Source organism: Maniola jurtina, chromosome 14 (assembly GCF_905333055.1).
Source record: "Maniola jurtina chromosome 14, ilManJurt1.1, whole genome shotgun sequence".
Classification (NCBI taxonomy): Eukaryota; Metazoa; Arthropoda; class Insecta; order Lepidoptera; family Nymphalidae; genus Maniola; species Maniola jurtina.
Genome location: NC_060042.1, coordinates 5,630,635 through 5,647,300, shown reverse-complemented (window position 1 = coordinate 5,647,300; position 16,666 = coordinate 5,630,635). Strand labels below are relative to the sequence as shown.

At 34.2% G+C, this 16,666-nt stretch overlaps 1 protein-coding gene across 2 annotated transcripts in view; it reads right to left on the bottom strand.

Annotated features, from left to right (window-relative positions):
- Nucleotides 1-16,666, bottom strand: part of LOC123871745 (putative inorganic phosphate cotransporter) — a 51,588-nt gene that overhangs the window by 22,100 nt on the left and 12,822 nt on the right. Inside the window, exon 1 of one of the 2 annotated variants that reach the window (XM_045915685.1) lies at nucleotides 11,319-11,572. The exons of the other annotated variant lie outside the window; for it this stretch is intronic. Within the exon in view, the coding sequence (XP_045771641.1) occupies nucleotides 11,319-11,352 (34 nt within the window). The 5' untranslated portion in view covers nucleotides 11,353-11,572. Of the gene's footprint in view, nucleotides 1-11,318; nucleotides 11,573-16,666 lie in introns of those variants that run through there. 2 annotated transcript variants of the gene reach the window in all.

The following is a 16,666-nucleotide window of genomic DNA, read 5'->3' as shown; positions in this document are numbered from 1 at the left end:
ACGCGTTTGAAACCCTACGAATATTTTAATTTTAAGAAATAATAATTACATAATAAAAACTAATTAATTAGATACGTAAAGCATCCAAGTAATCATCACTATTACATCATTATTTACAAATTTAAAATTATTTATTGATGATCAAAAAGTGTACAATGGTAACTACCCAATTAAAAACATTATTGAGTTTGAGTTCGAGTTAGAATGAAAAGAATGTCGGTGCAAACTTAGCTAACGTTTGCTGGAGACTGGATAGCCGTCGCGCGTCGAGCAGGCTGCCTGTCCCTTTCACCTTAATAATGCATTAAATCAGTTCGCGTCATGTTTATGACTGTGTAGGCGACACAAAATGATAGATTTTCCCAAAGACACTACGAGAGAGGAAAGTTAATCAATCCCTTTATTGCTGTCAGCGTGGCCAACTATGATAATAGGGATTATGTTCTGTGACAATGATTTAACAGTGGTGGTAAGTGATAATGCAGTTTAAGATGCAAGCGTCCCAACTTAGAAGAGTTATTATGTTTTCCCATATGTACCTCTAATCGGTTTCTACGTACATACGTAGATATACGTAGTTGCATGGAAATTGTTATAATTTTATTTCGTCAATATACTTCAGCATTGTGTTTATCAGATCAAAGTAGTATGGGTACGTGTCGTCAATCGTCATTATATACAAACACCCTGTATAGTGTATATTTTTACCTAAGTATGGTCTAGATCTAGACTCTAGAGGCTATAGAACCAACTAATCATAATAAATATCTGAATCTTCTCATTTTAATTGTGTTAACTTAAAATTATTTATTTTCGCGCACTGAACTCCAAGGCGCTTCAAAATATTTGACAAATCATGCTTTGAGTTTTTCAACGTTTTTCCGTTTTTTTTCTGCATATCGCACACCCAGAACAACACTGCACTAAGTCTAAATAGCTCATTTTTCAGAATCGACGAAAAACTGTTATCTCATGTTATGTGACAGTTATTGCGAATGTCCTGCACATTGCATGTAAGGAATCCAATGCGTATCAGCATTATCAAGTTCAGTTGATTGTAAACGCATTAATAATGCAAAACAATGCATTTTTTGACTTAATTCACTGTTGTGGAATGACTGAGCGAAATAAAACATAATTATTTTGAGTTACGTCCTTTTTACTGATTGATTCTGAAATAATGCACTATTATTCTACTGTTTATTTATTGAAATTCAATAAACAATAACGAACCATTTGTTTTGTTTTTAGGAATATACCAATTAATAATGATATAAAAGACAACATTTTACTAAAATCAGTAGGTACTTATATTTTGAACATAAACTAGTACTCGTTTTGGACCCTTATAACATGTAAATCACAAAAAAAACCAAAAAAAAAAAACCTTCAATAATCTTCTGTTAATCAAAAAATAAAAAATATTAATGGCAAAGTTGGTTGGATACAAAACAATTATAAGTAACACAAACTGTTATAAATTAAAAATAAATAAACAACAGATACATAAACCAAAAACTGTTTAAAATTTTATGAACAAAACAAAATTTATGAAATCAGTCACACTATTTTTTATTTCAGAGTCTATTTTGCGGTGATTACCATGCTTCCCACGTGCATCAGATTCCATAAAACCACCATCTGTTTTCTTTGAAAGGGCCGTCTTAATATACCTGTCACAAATGCTCAGCGTAGCCCTAAAAAACTCTTTACATACCTTAATCATGTGTTATCTTTTTCAAGATAGTAAGACAATTCAAAGCCCTCAATTTTTGAGAAGTGATGTACCTATATTTCGGTTTGATTTCTTGTGTATGCCTTACTATGAATTCTCTTTGCCTCTCCAATTCACCCAGCTGCCAAAACTGTTTGAAAATGTCTTGTCTTACCATCTCGTCTATTTTAGTTTTACAATTCAACCTGCATTTGTCGCCACAAGGTGGACGAATTTGACGCCCAGCGATCAGTTTTGCAGGATTTGTTAAAGAAACATACTCTTTTCCTGTATTCCGTAATGCCTTAGCACTCTTGGACTTCCAGCCAGCAGGGTTTCGTATTCTCTTTCTACTTATCTTGGGGTAGCTCACTGATGGAGCAGTGTCACTGGCAGAAAAAGTTGAGGGTGCGTTTATCGGAGTAGCATTGGAATTCCCTTGAATATTTGCTGTAGATGGACCCGGTCTATTGGATTCATTATCAGATGAACTACTTGAGCTGCTGGAGCTTTACGATGATGAGCTTGAGTCTGACAAGGAGCTCGAGGAAGAAGAAGAGGGATCTCCTAGGGATTACAAGAGGCCGAGATATTTCTTTAACAGGTACTACAAAAGTAGGATCCGTATCCGGATCATCTATAAAATCTTCTTCATCGCTATGATCAGATAAAATAGAAACGGGTACCTCCCTATCTGATGCTTTATCGGCTGATGCTGCCTTCGCTGACGTCCTCATCGGTTGATGCGGCAACGGTTGTATTTTCGACATCCTTTTCCACGCTGCTTTGTTGAACAGGTCCGGTTTCTTCTGTAGTTGCTTCCATTGCCATTTTAAGTAACAGGAGACCACGACCTCTCATCATTTGCCAAATAACAATAACAAATTTAATTAATTCAACAATAGTGCATTATCTCAAACAAAATTAATTATCTTTTTGTAAATAAAGAACAACACAAATTGTAAATATATTTCTTTTAATTTACAATGTAAGTAACAATTATAAGTATAAAAAAATATTTATAATGATTTTTTAACAAAATTAGGGCATAATTTATATCTACCATCAATAGTGCATTATTTAACTGATTTTCACCTTTTGCGAACAATACGCACGCTTAATAAAAAAGAGATGTAACTCAAAATTTGTGAGTTTGGAGATAATCTGATACAATGCGAGATCATTGCGTAAAGATTAGGTAGAATTTGACAGCCGTGCTGTTACGATTAAAATGAGCGAGATGCGAGATCGTCGCTCTCTTTTTTTTTAACAGGCACAAACAAGTCGGTTCTAAAACACTGTAAGAATCAGTGTTCCACCGAAAGTGATTCAAGCAGGAGCGGCTTTCGTTTGGTGTAATAATAAATATTTCTGTTTTTGAATAAAAGGTAGGCTATTTTTCATTTCATTATTTTATAATAGAGAGTGTTTTTTTGTGATAATTCTTTCTTCAAGAAAACAATTTCAATAATGGAGCGATATATTTCGAGTTCCTTTTGTTTTGTTTTAAAACTGAGCTACAATATACTGAGTTAACCTGTAAACATTCAGTTTAGTTTTAAAAATTACACCCTTGTGACTGAAGTAATATAGTTAGCATCACTTTACGATTAAAAATGATAAAATCTTTGAACTAGCGTTAAGGTTTACTTCTTTTTATTATTTAGAATGATGTTAAAATAACTGAAGACATTCACGTTAATTCTCTCTTTTAGTAAATTTCATAAGTATAATTGTGTGTTGTAAGTAAACATTATTTTTTGTAAATTTAGATAATGACGTCTTGGAGAGCAAGGAGAATCCTGGGCTTGATTACACCAACTGAAATTCAGTCTAAGAATGAAGAATTTGAGCGCGTTGAACGAAAGAATGAAGAAACCATGGTAAATACCCACTTTAAACTGCCTACAAAAACATCTCTATTAAACGTGGTGTGATATTATTTACTTAGTAGTTTAGGCCTTGCTATTTTCAATCAAATTGTAGTTAAAAGTTTATTTTGATATTTCAGACAAAAGAAGTTGAAAATAACCAAGAAAATATGTCACCACCAGAACCTAACATTCATGAAGTACAAAAATTGGCATCGACACAGGGTTTGCTGTCAGCTGTAAAAAAAACCGTAAGCCTTGTACCCGATTATAACAGCGATACTACCTTAAGTGAAAACGAAAATGCAGGTGAAAACGATCATACTCAGCTTAGTGATCTCGCCTCTAAAAATTTATCACCCTTGGAAAATCCAAACAAGCGATCATCATCCTCCAGTTCATCGTCTTCCAGATCATCGTCCACGAGTGCTGCTTCGAATTGTTCAAGCTCATCTTCATCAAGCTCTTCGGACTCGAATAGTTTGTTAAGACCTAAACACGATACTGGTCTTCAAAAAGATGCTTCAAAATGTGAGGAAAAACAGTCATCACTTCCCAGTTCACCAAACGAAACAGTACCTGAAGGCTATCTAAGAGAGACCAGAAGTAAGAAAAGTATTAATTACAATATTTCTCCTGTATACACCGATCAAAGTGACATTGATCTCAGTGATGATGATCCCACGGTAGATTTTAATAAGGTGCTAAATAAACCTACCAAAAAGAAAAACTTGCTATTTGAACAACCAAATTCTTTTTCTTGTTCTGACTCTGACTGTAGTACAGAAAAAAATCATCGTAGAGGCCGCAAGCGTACACGAAATATTAATAGATGGCAACAACAAAGATCAAAACGACTAAGAAATAAAGGTGAATCATACGTCTCGATGTCAAAAACTCGTAAAACGGTTCCTGCTCGCTTTATAAAAGATACATGCACCGACAAATGTAGATTGAAATGTGCAAAAAATATTGATGATGATGGTAGATACAAGTTATTTTCTGATTTTTGGAATCTAGGTAATTTAACCACACAGAGGGCTTATATTCGAACATGTATGGTGGATGTGACTCCAAAATACAAATACACAAATTCTGAGCATCCCAGGCGCCCAAACAAAGCCTTTTATTTTATTATAAATGATAAAAGAGTGAGAGTTTGTAAGACATTTTTTAAAAATACACTGGCTGTCTCCGAACGAATGATTTATACAGTACAACAAAAAATGAATGAAGGTTTCACGATGAATGAGTTACGAGGGAAACACAGTAACCATAAAAAATTAAATCCAGAATTATTAGAAGACATAAGAAAACATATTGATATGATTCCAAAAATTGAATCTCATTATGTAAGGGCTTCGACATCCAAACAGTACATTGGCGGAGATAAAACAATAAAAGATTTATATAATGACTTTGTAGTTCAGCAAACAGAAACTAATAGGGACATAGGTAATTATATAGCGTATTATAAAATTTTCACAAATGAATTTAATTTAGGATTTTTCGAACCCAAAAAAGATCAATGCGACTTATGCATATCGTATAATAATTCGAATGATGGGCTAAAACAAGATTTGGAAGAAAAATATCTGAAGCATTTGGAAGAGAAGACTTTGTGTCGTTCTGAAAAACAAACTGATCGTCAAAATATAACCAAAGATACTAAAGTCGTAATTTATGATTTAGAAGCTGTACTGCAATGTCCAAGAGGGAATTCATCAGCATTTTATTATAAGTCGAAGTTAAACAGCTACAATTTTACTTTAACAGAATTATTAGCAAGCGGAGAAAAAAAAGCATATGAAAACGTTCACTGTTATTTCTGGACTGAGGTTGATGCTAAGAGAGGCGCAAATGAAATAGGGTCGTGTATATGGGAATATTTAAAAAATGTATGTGCGAACGATGCAGAACCAAAAAATATTATATTTTACTCAGATAATTGCTGTGGGCAGAATAAAAATAAATATATCGCAACATTGTATATGTATGCTGTACATTATTTAAATATAGCCAGTATAACACATAAATTTCTAATAAGAGGCCATACACAAAATGAAGCGGACAGTGTTCATAGCTTAATAGAAAAAGAAATTAAGAAAAATTTGAAATCAGGTCCTATTTATAGTCCTGATCAATATGTAGCATTGATCAGAAATGCAAAAAAAAGTAAACCAGCATTAAATGTGCATGAATTAACATTTGAATCTTTTCTGGACTTAAAAGCTCTTCAAGAAAAATGGGGATACAATTTTAATATTGATAAAGATGGAAGAAATGTAAACTGGAATGAGATTAAGGTTTTAAAAATGGTGAAATCGGAACCATTGAGCTTCTATTATAAAACGTCATACACCGATACTACTCTTAAAGAAGTTAACATTAGAAATAAAAGGAAAAAAATGACTCCAATATCAGAGGTGTGCTTAAGTAACGCTTATAGTCAAAAACAACAACTAAGTAGTAATAAAAAAAAAGATTTAAAAGAGTTGATTACAAAGGGGTTGATTCCTTCCTTTTATGCTCATTTTTATAATTCAGTAATGTAATGGAATATAATATTTCCTTTTATTATGCATCTTATTTTAAAAATGTTTACTTTTGCTAAAGAAATTAACTTTTGCTAAAGAAGTTTATTCTGTATCCTTACCATCATTGATATTAGACAATAATTATTTTGTTTTTGTGAGACATAGAGGCTGATTTTGCTATAGTATTAGTAAAACACTGAAACTAAAAGATATTATTATAATTTTTATTTATGTTTATTTTTAATAAATAAGTATACTTTTTGTTTATGTTTCAGTTAGATTATTATTCTTGTTTTTTGATTATTAAGTGTTTCTATAGACTGATTATTCAAGTAAAAATAATAAATATGAATATCTCTTTAATTTTGACAAAAATTCTTTGTTTTTTAGATCCCATGACAATATTTTGTCTGTCTTTTGAAAAAAATTAAAATTGCAAATTAATAAAAAAATTGTTTTATTTTAAACAATGAGACGATTTTCATGTTCAGTTTTATCAAAATAATGATACATTATGACATAAAAATTACATCAACACAATTGAATAAAAATAAAACGAATTATTATGTAATATTTTCAAAACTATAATTTTGCTTTAAAACTAAAGGGAATTTTTGCAACTTACTACATACTAAATCCTTAAAAATGTTGTAAAAATTTTAGCATAAACAGACTGAACTCATTAAGTTTTTTTTTGACATCAAATTTATCTCACTATAAAAGGTTTTAGCATAATACTTTATATTATTTCTCAAAGCTCATAGTTTAACCTAAGAGTATCAGCAGTTAAAGTCATGGATATCTTAATAACTATTCGTAAATTATCAATCAAAGACTTCGAGAGAGTAGTGCAAAACTTTAATCGCTTATTCCCACAAGTTGTGATTTTTGAATTATATCTTTTTTTTATTAAGCGTGCGAATACAGAACCATTTTGAAATAATACAAAAAATCTAACATACCTTCGTCAACAACAGAGTACTATTTCGAAATAGTATCAAACACGTTGTATAAGCACAGTCACCAACACTGAATTAAAACTAAATGATTCGGAGTATTTTTTATAACACATTCAACAACACCGTATTATCACAAAATAATTCACTGTTGCGTAAAGGATCTGCGTGCTGTTCACTAGGCGGACAAGTTGCAACTCGAAATAGTTTTGTGTTCGCGGTAAGGCTCTGGCTGCGCGTCTTCACCAATAGAGAGTTAGCGTGCCATCTGTTGGACATTTTTGTAAATATAAATACGCCTGTCTTCGTGGTATACGCGGCAAATTTTCGGCTATTCAATTATATTTACAAGTCGATTTTGAGATTTTTCGACATAATACAGTGTTGTTCTGGGTGTGCGATATCTTGGAGTCACTAATGCATGCCGGCGGGTGGCGAACTCCTTGCTAATGGCAACAAAAAACGCCAAAATAAAATAAAAGTAGATATGTAGTACCTACCAACCGAACGAAAATACTATAAAAATTCGCAACAATGTGTAGAGCGTGTAAATTAATTGCTGGCTTGTTGTGAAACCGGTTTTCAGTATAGATTTTACCTATATACTTAATCTCCATCTTTTTAAAAAAAATATTACAATAAAACTTAAAGCTAGCCTTATCTAATTACTATCTTATCTTATATCTATCTCTATATTGATAATTTTTTTATATTTAAAATAAGGAATGCTTAGCAAGTCTGCTTTTGACAAAGCGAAAAACCTTAGTGTTTGGCTGAAACACTAAGTAACAAATTGTTACACCCTGAAAACAGTAGGTAGTAAGGTACGTACACTCATTTTTTCTGGCAGTCGTCGTGTAAAAAGATCGCGATTGATTGGTTTGGAATCCTTCACGCGGAGTTTATTTATATTTCATTCATTCTATTGCGAAAACAATGATTGCTGTGTCATAATATATCACATTTCTTATGCATATTACCTAGTTGTGAAGCGTGAACGATCTATTCTCATGCGGAAATTATAGAAACAGTGCATTCCAATACAATATTTCCATTGGCAGGTATGTTGCATTGTAGGTACTTTATAAAATAATCCTTCATAATTCAATAGGCAAGTACTTATTTCATTATATCTTAAATCATTTACTTACCAAGAATCATATTATAAGGTTCTAATCATTGATATAAGAGGCATCTATGTAGAAATTTTGCCTTCATTCAAATCATCCTATTTGATACCTTATAAAAATATTGGAGCTAAGTCTATAGGTACGTACTACGTAGAGAGCGGTACTCCACACTTTAAGACCAAGTGTCCACTAGCAATAAAAATTGCAAAAGTCCCATTTCGGAAGCTATTATTCAATGGAAAATCTTGCTGCGATTGACTTGCTGCGAGTGTTTAACAGGGCTCTCTCCGTCACTTACTCCATACAACCGTAGTCCCAATTTCATTTGAATATTAAGCAACCAAAGTTCATGAAATGCAGACATATTCTAGAAACTATAATACCTGTGCCTGTGGTGTTTTAGATTTTTCTAAAAATATATAGTTTTAAAATTACAGGGGCTCAAAGATCAGATAAAGAAGTATGTGAATTTTTAAGACCGCGTAACTTTGAAACCGAATATTTTAACGGAAATCTGGAAAACCACAGGCATAGAGATATTATTCCCGGAACGTTTCCACAAAATTTCAATAAGTATGATTGGTTAGTATTCCAATGAGAGACGAACTACGTTTGTATGAAGCGAGTGACGGAGAGACTCCTTTAAAAAAATTCAGATGACCTGCAAGTTAGTTTCATTGCTAAGTAGTAGACGCTTGGCATAACAGATTGGAAACAACTGAAGCCGACAACTTTCGCAACTTGGCCTTCCCGCGTTTTTATCTTCATGTTTTATTTTAATTTTATCTACTCACTTACTTAATAATATTGCCAAGTTTCAGCATGCGACCTCATTCACGATTCAGATAGATTTACCTACCTATTTCTAAATCTATTATTTACCTTGATTGATAAAAGCAAGAGTTACTTGCTTTGTGGGATTTCATGGGCAAACTATTCAAGCAAGCAACTGACGGTCTAATGACATCGATGGATAATTTAGGCATAATACTTGTTATGGCACAATATGATTAGTAAACTTTGAATGATACCTAAAACAAGACTCTTCTTATTTTAGGTCCTAGGTCAGTACATTCGCACTGTAGTTACTTAAATTCATAAAAACGCAATAAGCATACCGTATTATTATAGTTATTTTTTTCAATTTAAATTAAATTAATTTTCAACTTAAATTTCTTTTACTGGTCGCTTAAAAGATTACTGTTGTCTATTCCATGGTATTGTTAAGGAATTTACAATTAGACAAATGTAAATTAAAAATTTATAGCACCCTCGACAAGTGAAGGTTACAGTAACTAGAAAAGAGCTGATAACTTTCAAACGCCTGAACCGATTTTCTGGGATTATAGCTAAGAACACTCTTGATCAAGCCGCCTCTTAAACAAAAAACAAAACTAAATTAAAATCGGTTCATTAGTTTAGGAGCTACGATGCCACAGACAGATACATAGATACATACGTCAAACTTATAACACCCCTCTTTTTGGGTTGGGGGTTAAAAATGCACTTTGATGAGTAAGTAGGTTGGAAACCTGTTTGTCAAAGTAAAATTCTTCACTCGTAGGTACGATAATTTGAGTTAATTTAAAGTTTAAGTAGGTATAAGTATTTACTTATTTTAATAAATAATTTCAACAGGTTTATAAATTAGTTTCAAGTAAGTAATTATTTAATAACCATGTTCGTGAGTGCACATTCTTAAAACGATTTCGTTAGGAATGTTATTTAATTTATTTTATAAAAGGTAGAAAAAACAGTAATATTTTTATATTATTATGAATTATGCAAAAAACCATCAAAAAACTGAATTATGTAGAGCTGTTGTCTGCAAATTTTTAGGGTTCCGTACCTCAAAAGAAAAAACGGAACCCTTATAGGATCACTTTGTTGTCTATGTGTCTGTCTGTCTGTCCATCTGTCGTGTCTGTCAAGAAACCCTATAGGGTACTTCCTGATGATCTAGAATCATGAAATTTGGCAGGTAGGTAGGCCTTATTGCACAAGTAAAGGTAAAAAGTAAAGGTAAGGGTAAAGTATACATCACATTAAACAAATGTGTTACATGTGTTCATGAACAAATAACGGTAATATAACTATTAAGTAAGACAACTAAATACCAAGTGGATTATCATAATATGAAAGAGATTTATCTGTATACTTTTTGATTTATCGTGCAAAATGTCGGAAAAAACACCCAAGTAATGAACCCTCGGTGCGCGAGTCTGACTCGCGGTCCGGTTTTTTTATTTAAACGAATTTCAGTATAGTTATTTAGGTATGTATGTGAATGTTATGAATTATGATGATTCAGAAACGTAGATAGGTATACCTAATAAACCACTTAACGTATTTTATAATTATTATTTGTTTTCAGATAAGCTCTAGTTTGACATGAGCGGCTCCGGAACAGGTGTTAAAATACCAGTAAGAGATCTAAGGTCCAGCAATGGACGTCCATCAGTGGGTAAAAGACTATAGCGACAACGGCAACTATATTATCATAAACTGGATGATGTCCGCGACTTCGTCACCGTGGATTTGGGTTTTAAAATTCCCGTGGGAACTCTTTGATTTTCCGAGATAAAAAGTTGCCTATGTCAGTTTCCGGGATGCAAGCTACCTTAGTACCAAATTTCACATAAATCGGTTAAACGGATGGGCCTTTAAATATTTCGTGGGAAATCTTTGATTTTCCAGGATTAAAAGTAGCCTATGTCCTTCCCCGGGATGTAAGCTAACTCTGTACCAAACATCAAAATCGGTTAAACTGTTGGGCTGTGAAAAGCTAACAGACAGACAGACAGAGACATTTCATAATTTATAATATTATATTAAGTATGGATGGATAAACAACCGTTTAATCCAAGTAATATATGCACATTAACAATATTTGTGACCCACTAAACTGCTTGGATCCATCACCAGGTGAAACTCTTGGTACTGCAGCTTTTTACGTAGCAGCAGCAACCCTGATGCCTATCATGCGGCATTCCCTTCTATTCATTTTTCACTGGATAAGGACTCCGTTGGTGCCGGCCCAAACCCTAAAAACGTCTAGCAAAAATCACTCCGCATAATATCTCGTGCTAAAAATTCACTTAAGTACTCACATTTCGATAAAATTAACTGCCAGCCGGTCAACATTTTGAAAAACAATATTGTTCACCACCAAATGAAAATCACTAAAAGTCTGTAAAGTTCTCAACAACAATATTTATAATGTCCTATATTTATTTACGAATTTACGTACAAAAATCACAAGCTTTCATTTACATCAACTTTTCATCTGTTTCGATCGTAAAAACGTAAACTATAAAAGTTAGCGAAATGCGCGCCCGCATCGAACGCGCGAGTTTAAGCGGCGCGGCGCAGGCTTTGAATCAAGCGGCCGCGCGCTCTACTCGCCTCTATATAGCCTGCCTGCATTCTCAGACTGCATCAATTACCGGGATAACATTTTAAACGACTTCGTTTTAACTAGATAAAGTTCCAAATTAAAACCCGTCTCTACAAAAATCCGCACCACCCATCATCCTTGTAGAAAGCGAGTATCTGGGACTCACTGATCGCCAGGATACACGGCACAGGCTAAAACCGTCAAGTGCGAGTCGGGCCTCGCTTGTTTAGCGTTCCGTACATAATTATGAACATCGTATTTTGGGTGTATGAAACATTATTTATTTTCCGAGCTAGAACATTGCGATAAACCATGTTCTAAAACTGACAACTTTCACGGTCCCTCATTTCCTTGTTTTTAAGATTTAAAAAAAATCAAAAATATATTCGTACTCTACTCAAAGGGCTCTATACAATGATACCTCACATGCTAGGGTAAGAAAAAATATTTTTTCAGCTCCTTTTTCATATCGTATGGGAAAATCGCCCCCTCGAAAATAATTCAATTAAATTATTTTCGAGGGGGCCCTCGTCGAAAATAATTTAACTGAATTTTTAATTCAATATTTGGTTTTGGGTCAACGTTCTACACCAAATACCAAAATTTCAGGTTTTTAGGTTTGAAACTCATTTAGTCTACAAGCTAGAGACCTGTGACATGCTTTCGGACTGACAGAGAGCAGAGTGACATTAATAGGGCTCCGTTTTTACGCTTTGGGTACGGAACCCTAATAAAACCTCAGCGGCACAGTCCGCGTCATGAATGATGTAGGTTTAAGATCCTACATCGGATGCAACTGGGACGCCCCGGTGTTGAACCGGTACAGGTTTGCACCTGATAACTCAAGCGGTAAAAGGTGAACGTCTCCATCTTCTTCTTCTTCTGCTTCTTCTTCTTCTCTGGAGAGAGTGAGCGTCATAGCGTCCAGTTCTTCTTTCACTCCACAAACTCCTTGGTTATAACTTATACCTAATACACATGCAGACTGCGAAAATCATATAAGTACCTAAATTAAACATTACATTGCAATAAATACAAACTTATATGATTGTTATGTCACTGACACACTTCCGGGGCGGTTATTAATGGAACCAGTTTTATTTGTAACACGACGGTCAAGTTTAACATGCAGAACTACTTTTTTTGACAGCAAAGAAACTATTTTTAAACCCCCGACCCAAAAAAGAGGGGTGTTATAAGTTTGACGTGTGTATCTGTGGCATCGTAGCTCCTAAACTAATAAACCGATTTTAATTTAGGTTCTCAGCTATAATCCAAGAAAATCGGTTCAGCCGTTTGAAAGTTATCAGCTCTTTTCTAGTATGCTGAAAAGCCCCTGCATAGCCTTGATAGTTTCTACGTTAGCGCTTGTTTACTTCTGTGCTTTATACTTTTCTTCGTCAAAAATTCATAGTTACCTACCTACCAAGATTTTTGTATAACCGGTTTCATTATTTTCAGATTTGCTGGAGCGTATATTATTGAGAGGTCGTCACCAGGTCCGTCGTATGATCGACGCTAACCTATTGTTACATTGGAACTTATTGTTATTAAAAAATGCTATTGCTATGCTATTAAATGCTATTAAAAATGCACTTTTTTGTATGATGCGTTTTCTTTATTTACCCTGAACATCCTCAAATTGTTCATTTTCCCGCATAAAATCATAACATTTCCTTAATCCACAAGGAAGGACAGTTTCAGAATGAAAGACTACTGGTTCTGAATCACTTATACGTTTAGTTTAGCTATAAATTCTTATCTATTTAAAGAAAAAGAGGAAACTGGACTTGCAAAACCAACTTCTGTGCGTTTGTTCTGTCTAAAGTCACGACCCCGAAGATAGGTGGAACTTGGAGTCAAAAATTCCGCTCTAATCTATACATCTATACATATACATCTATACATATAATAATATTGTAGAAAAGTGGTGTCTGTAGAATGGAAATATATAAAAAAAAAGTAGCAGGGGTTGTTATTATATCGATGCCGAACCCGAAATTGTAATTAATTTTTTTTTTGTCTGTTTGTCTGTTTGTCTGTGTGTTTGTGCACGCTAATATCAGAAACGGCTTATTCCATTTAGATACGGTTTTCACTACTATATTATAGTAAGCTTCACTTAACATTTAGTGTTTATTTCATGTCAATCGGTTCATAAATAAAAAAGTTATGTCAATTTAAAGAATCACGGCGAACATTTTTAACGTACAGAGTATATGCTGCCCGAAAAGTCACTATTCCACGCGAACGAAGTCGCGGGTACAGCTAGTTACTAATATCATAATAGAGAGAGATTCGCAAGTCCTAGAATGGTGCTGCATGGAAATCGCCCTGGAAGTGGAATTTTGGAGCCATGGGACTTCAACACATATCTATAGGTATCTACTAACCTGATTAAATCATTCAAAAGATAACTTCCGACTTTTAGTCACCTATCGCTTATTTAATTTACTTACTAGTAAATGCACGATTAGTTTAGATTAGATTAGAGAGTTGTTCAAAATATGATTTAGCACCACTATGCAGTTTTGATTTGTGTGACAGCTGTCGAACTACGTCTAGTAGGTTACTAAGACTACATTGGACTAACTAAAACCAAGTAGGTGTAAGTAAGTACATATTATTACGTGTGAACCCTAAGATGACCACAGGTAAGGTCATAGAACCTACGTTAAAAATCTGTTACGCAGAAAATATTGAGTCTTTAGAAAAAAGCAAATGATTAAGTAACTTTAGCTCATAAGAAACGGAGAAAGACGGGAGACATAAAGAGGGCGTTAGGGGTTCAGGGAATATTCTGAGAAGTTGTTTGACTCCACCGTTCCTTTTCTATTACTGCACCGCACATCTTTGAAAGTAATTTCGTCCTCAATACCTAAATGTCTGGTGTACTTCCAACAGTCGTTGCTCATTGACATAATATGGTTATGGTAGATTTTTTGCCACGCGTATTCAAATTGTGAAACCAACTCCCTTCGGCGAGTTTCTTTAGATTTCAACATGGAGTTATTCAAGGGGTGGCTCAACAAATTTCTGAAAAGCTGGCAACAATGGGTTACTTGTCACGGCGGCTCCTCAGGGATTGCAAATGTTCGTGGGCGGCGGTGGCAGTTTACATCACGTAAACCGACTGCTCGTTTGCTCGCTGTAGATTTGTGGGCATTCCAATCACACTAATATTATAAAGGCGAAAGTTTGTATGTGTGTGTGTGTGTGTGTGTGTATGTTTGTTACTCCTTCACGCAAAAACTACTGCACGGATTTGGCTGAAATTTGAAACGGAGATAGATAATATTCTGGATTAGCACATAGGCTACTATTTATCCCGGAAAATCAAAGAGTTCCCGCGGGATTTCGAAAAACCTAAATCCACGCGGGCGAAGTCGCGGGCATCGGCTAGTTAAATATGAAATTAATTTAAATTTAATAGACTGATCTGAGTACCCCTGGTCAAAACAAATTAACCCTTACTCAATCGAAAATTAATTTAACGTAGACTAATGGTTAGTCCACCTTTTATTCGATCAATTAATAGGTACCTACCTCTTATTGGTTATTAATAGTTATAGATTCTGAACCCTTTCCGCAGTAACATGTACCTACCTACTTAGTTTATGACTTACTAGATGATGCCCGCGACTTCGTCCGCGTGGATTTAGGTTTTTAGAAACCCCGTGGGAACTCTTTGATTTTCCGGGATAAAAAGTAGCCTATGTGCTAATCCTGGATATTATCTATCTCCATTCCAATTTTCAGCCAAATTCGTCCAGTAGTTTTTGCGTGAAGGAGTAACAAACATACACACACACACACACACACACACACACACATACAAACTTTCGCCTTTATAATATTAGTGTGATGTGCGTCTCCAGAATGTAAACTGTATCTCTGTGCAAAGGTATAATATACGGACAGACAAATACTTCATTTACACTTTGAACATAATTACAGTACTTTGCTACTAAATTGAGCTATTTATGGACAAATTACAGAATAAGAAAATATGGAGAAATTGAAACATACGGGTGTATGAAGCTGGGTGATTTTAACCCCCGACCCAAAAAGAGGGATGTTATAAGTTTGACGTGTGTATCTGTGTATCTGGTTGTGGCATCGTAGCTCCTAAACTAATGAAACGATTTTAATTTAGTTTTTTTGTTTGAAAGGTGGCTTGATCGAGAGTGTTCTTAGCTATAATCCAAGAAAATCGGTTCAGCCGTTTGAAAGTTATCAGCTCTTTTCTAGTTACTGTAACCTTCACTTGTCGGGGGTGTTATAAATTTTTAATTTACACTTGTAATAAAAGAAACTAATAAATCAAAGCGCGAAGCTCGCCCGACTTCAACATTGCAGATACAAAATTTTTTTTTTTACTTTGTAGTTTGCGTAGTTTGTAGGTTTTGGAAGTCGGATTTTCGGTCATGTGGGTAATATTCCACTCGTTTATTATCGTCTGTGATCAGGTAAACGGTGAATCGGACGGGTGGCATTTATTATTTGTTATGTAAATGACTAAATATTATTGTTAAATTCGATAAAAGCAAAATACGAATAACTTACTTAAATACTTTACTTATTCTTTTATTTCTTTTATTGTCAAATGGAAATGACCCCTTGTGGATGTAAAAGAACAATACTATTGAGAAAATATCGCCAATTTATGTTTATGTTTGTAAGTGTAAGGGTAAAATGTAATACTTACCTATCTAATTATACCTACCTTACCTAGAGATCTCATTCTTCTCGCTAAAGTTTAGCGAGAATTCCCGAAGCCCCTCAGTATAAAGCTTTATGCTGATGGGCTTCGGGAATTCTAAAGAAAGTGCGATGGTGCCTCGCTTGAGAGATGCCCATTGGGTTTGAGGGTAAAAGATCTTACGAATATTTCTTTGAGGCTAGACAGCCTGTGCCACGGCAAACCATCATCTTCTCCCAGGGTAGCTGGAAGAAATACAAGAAGCAATGAAAAGTCAAAACTTCAGGGCTTTGATCTCTTGAGGAACAGCCCGCTCCTTAAATCCGTTAAAACGTAAGGATTCCTATAAAAGAATAAGG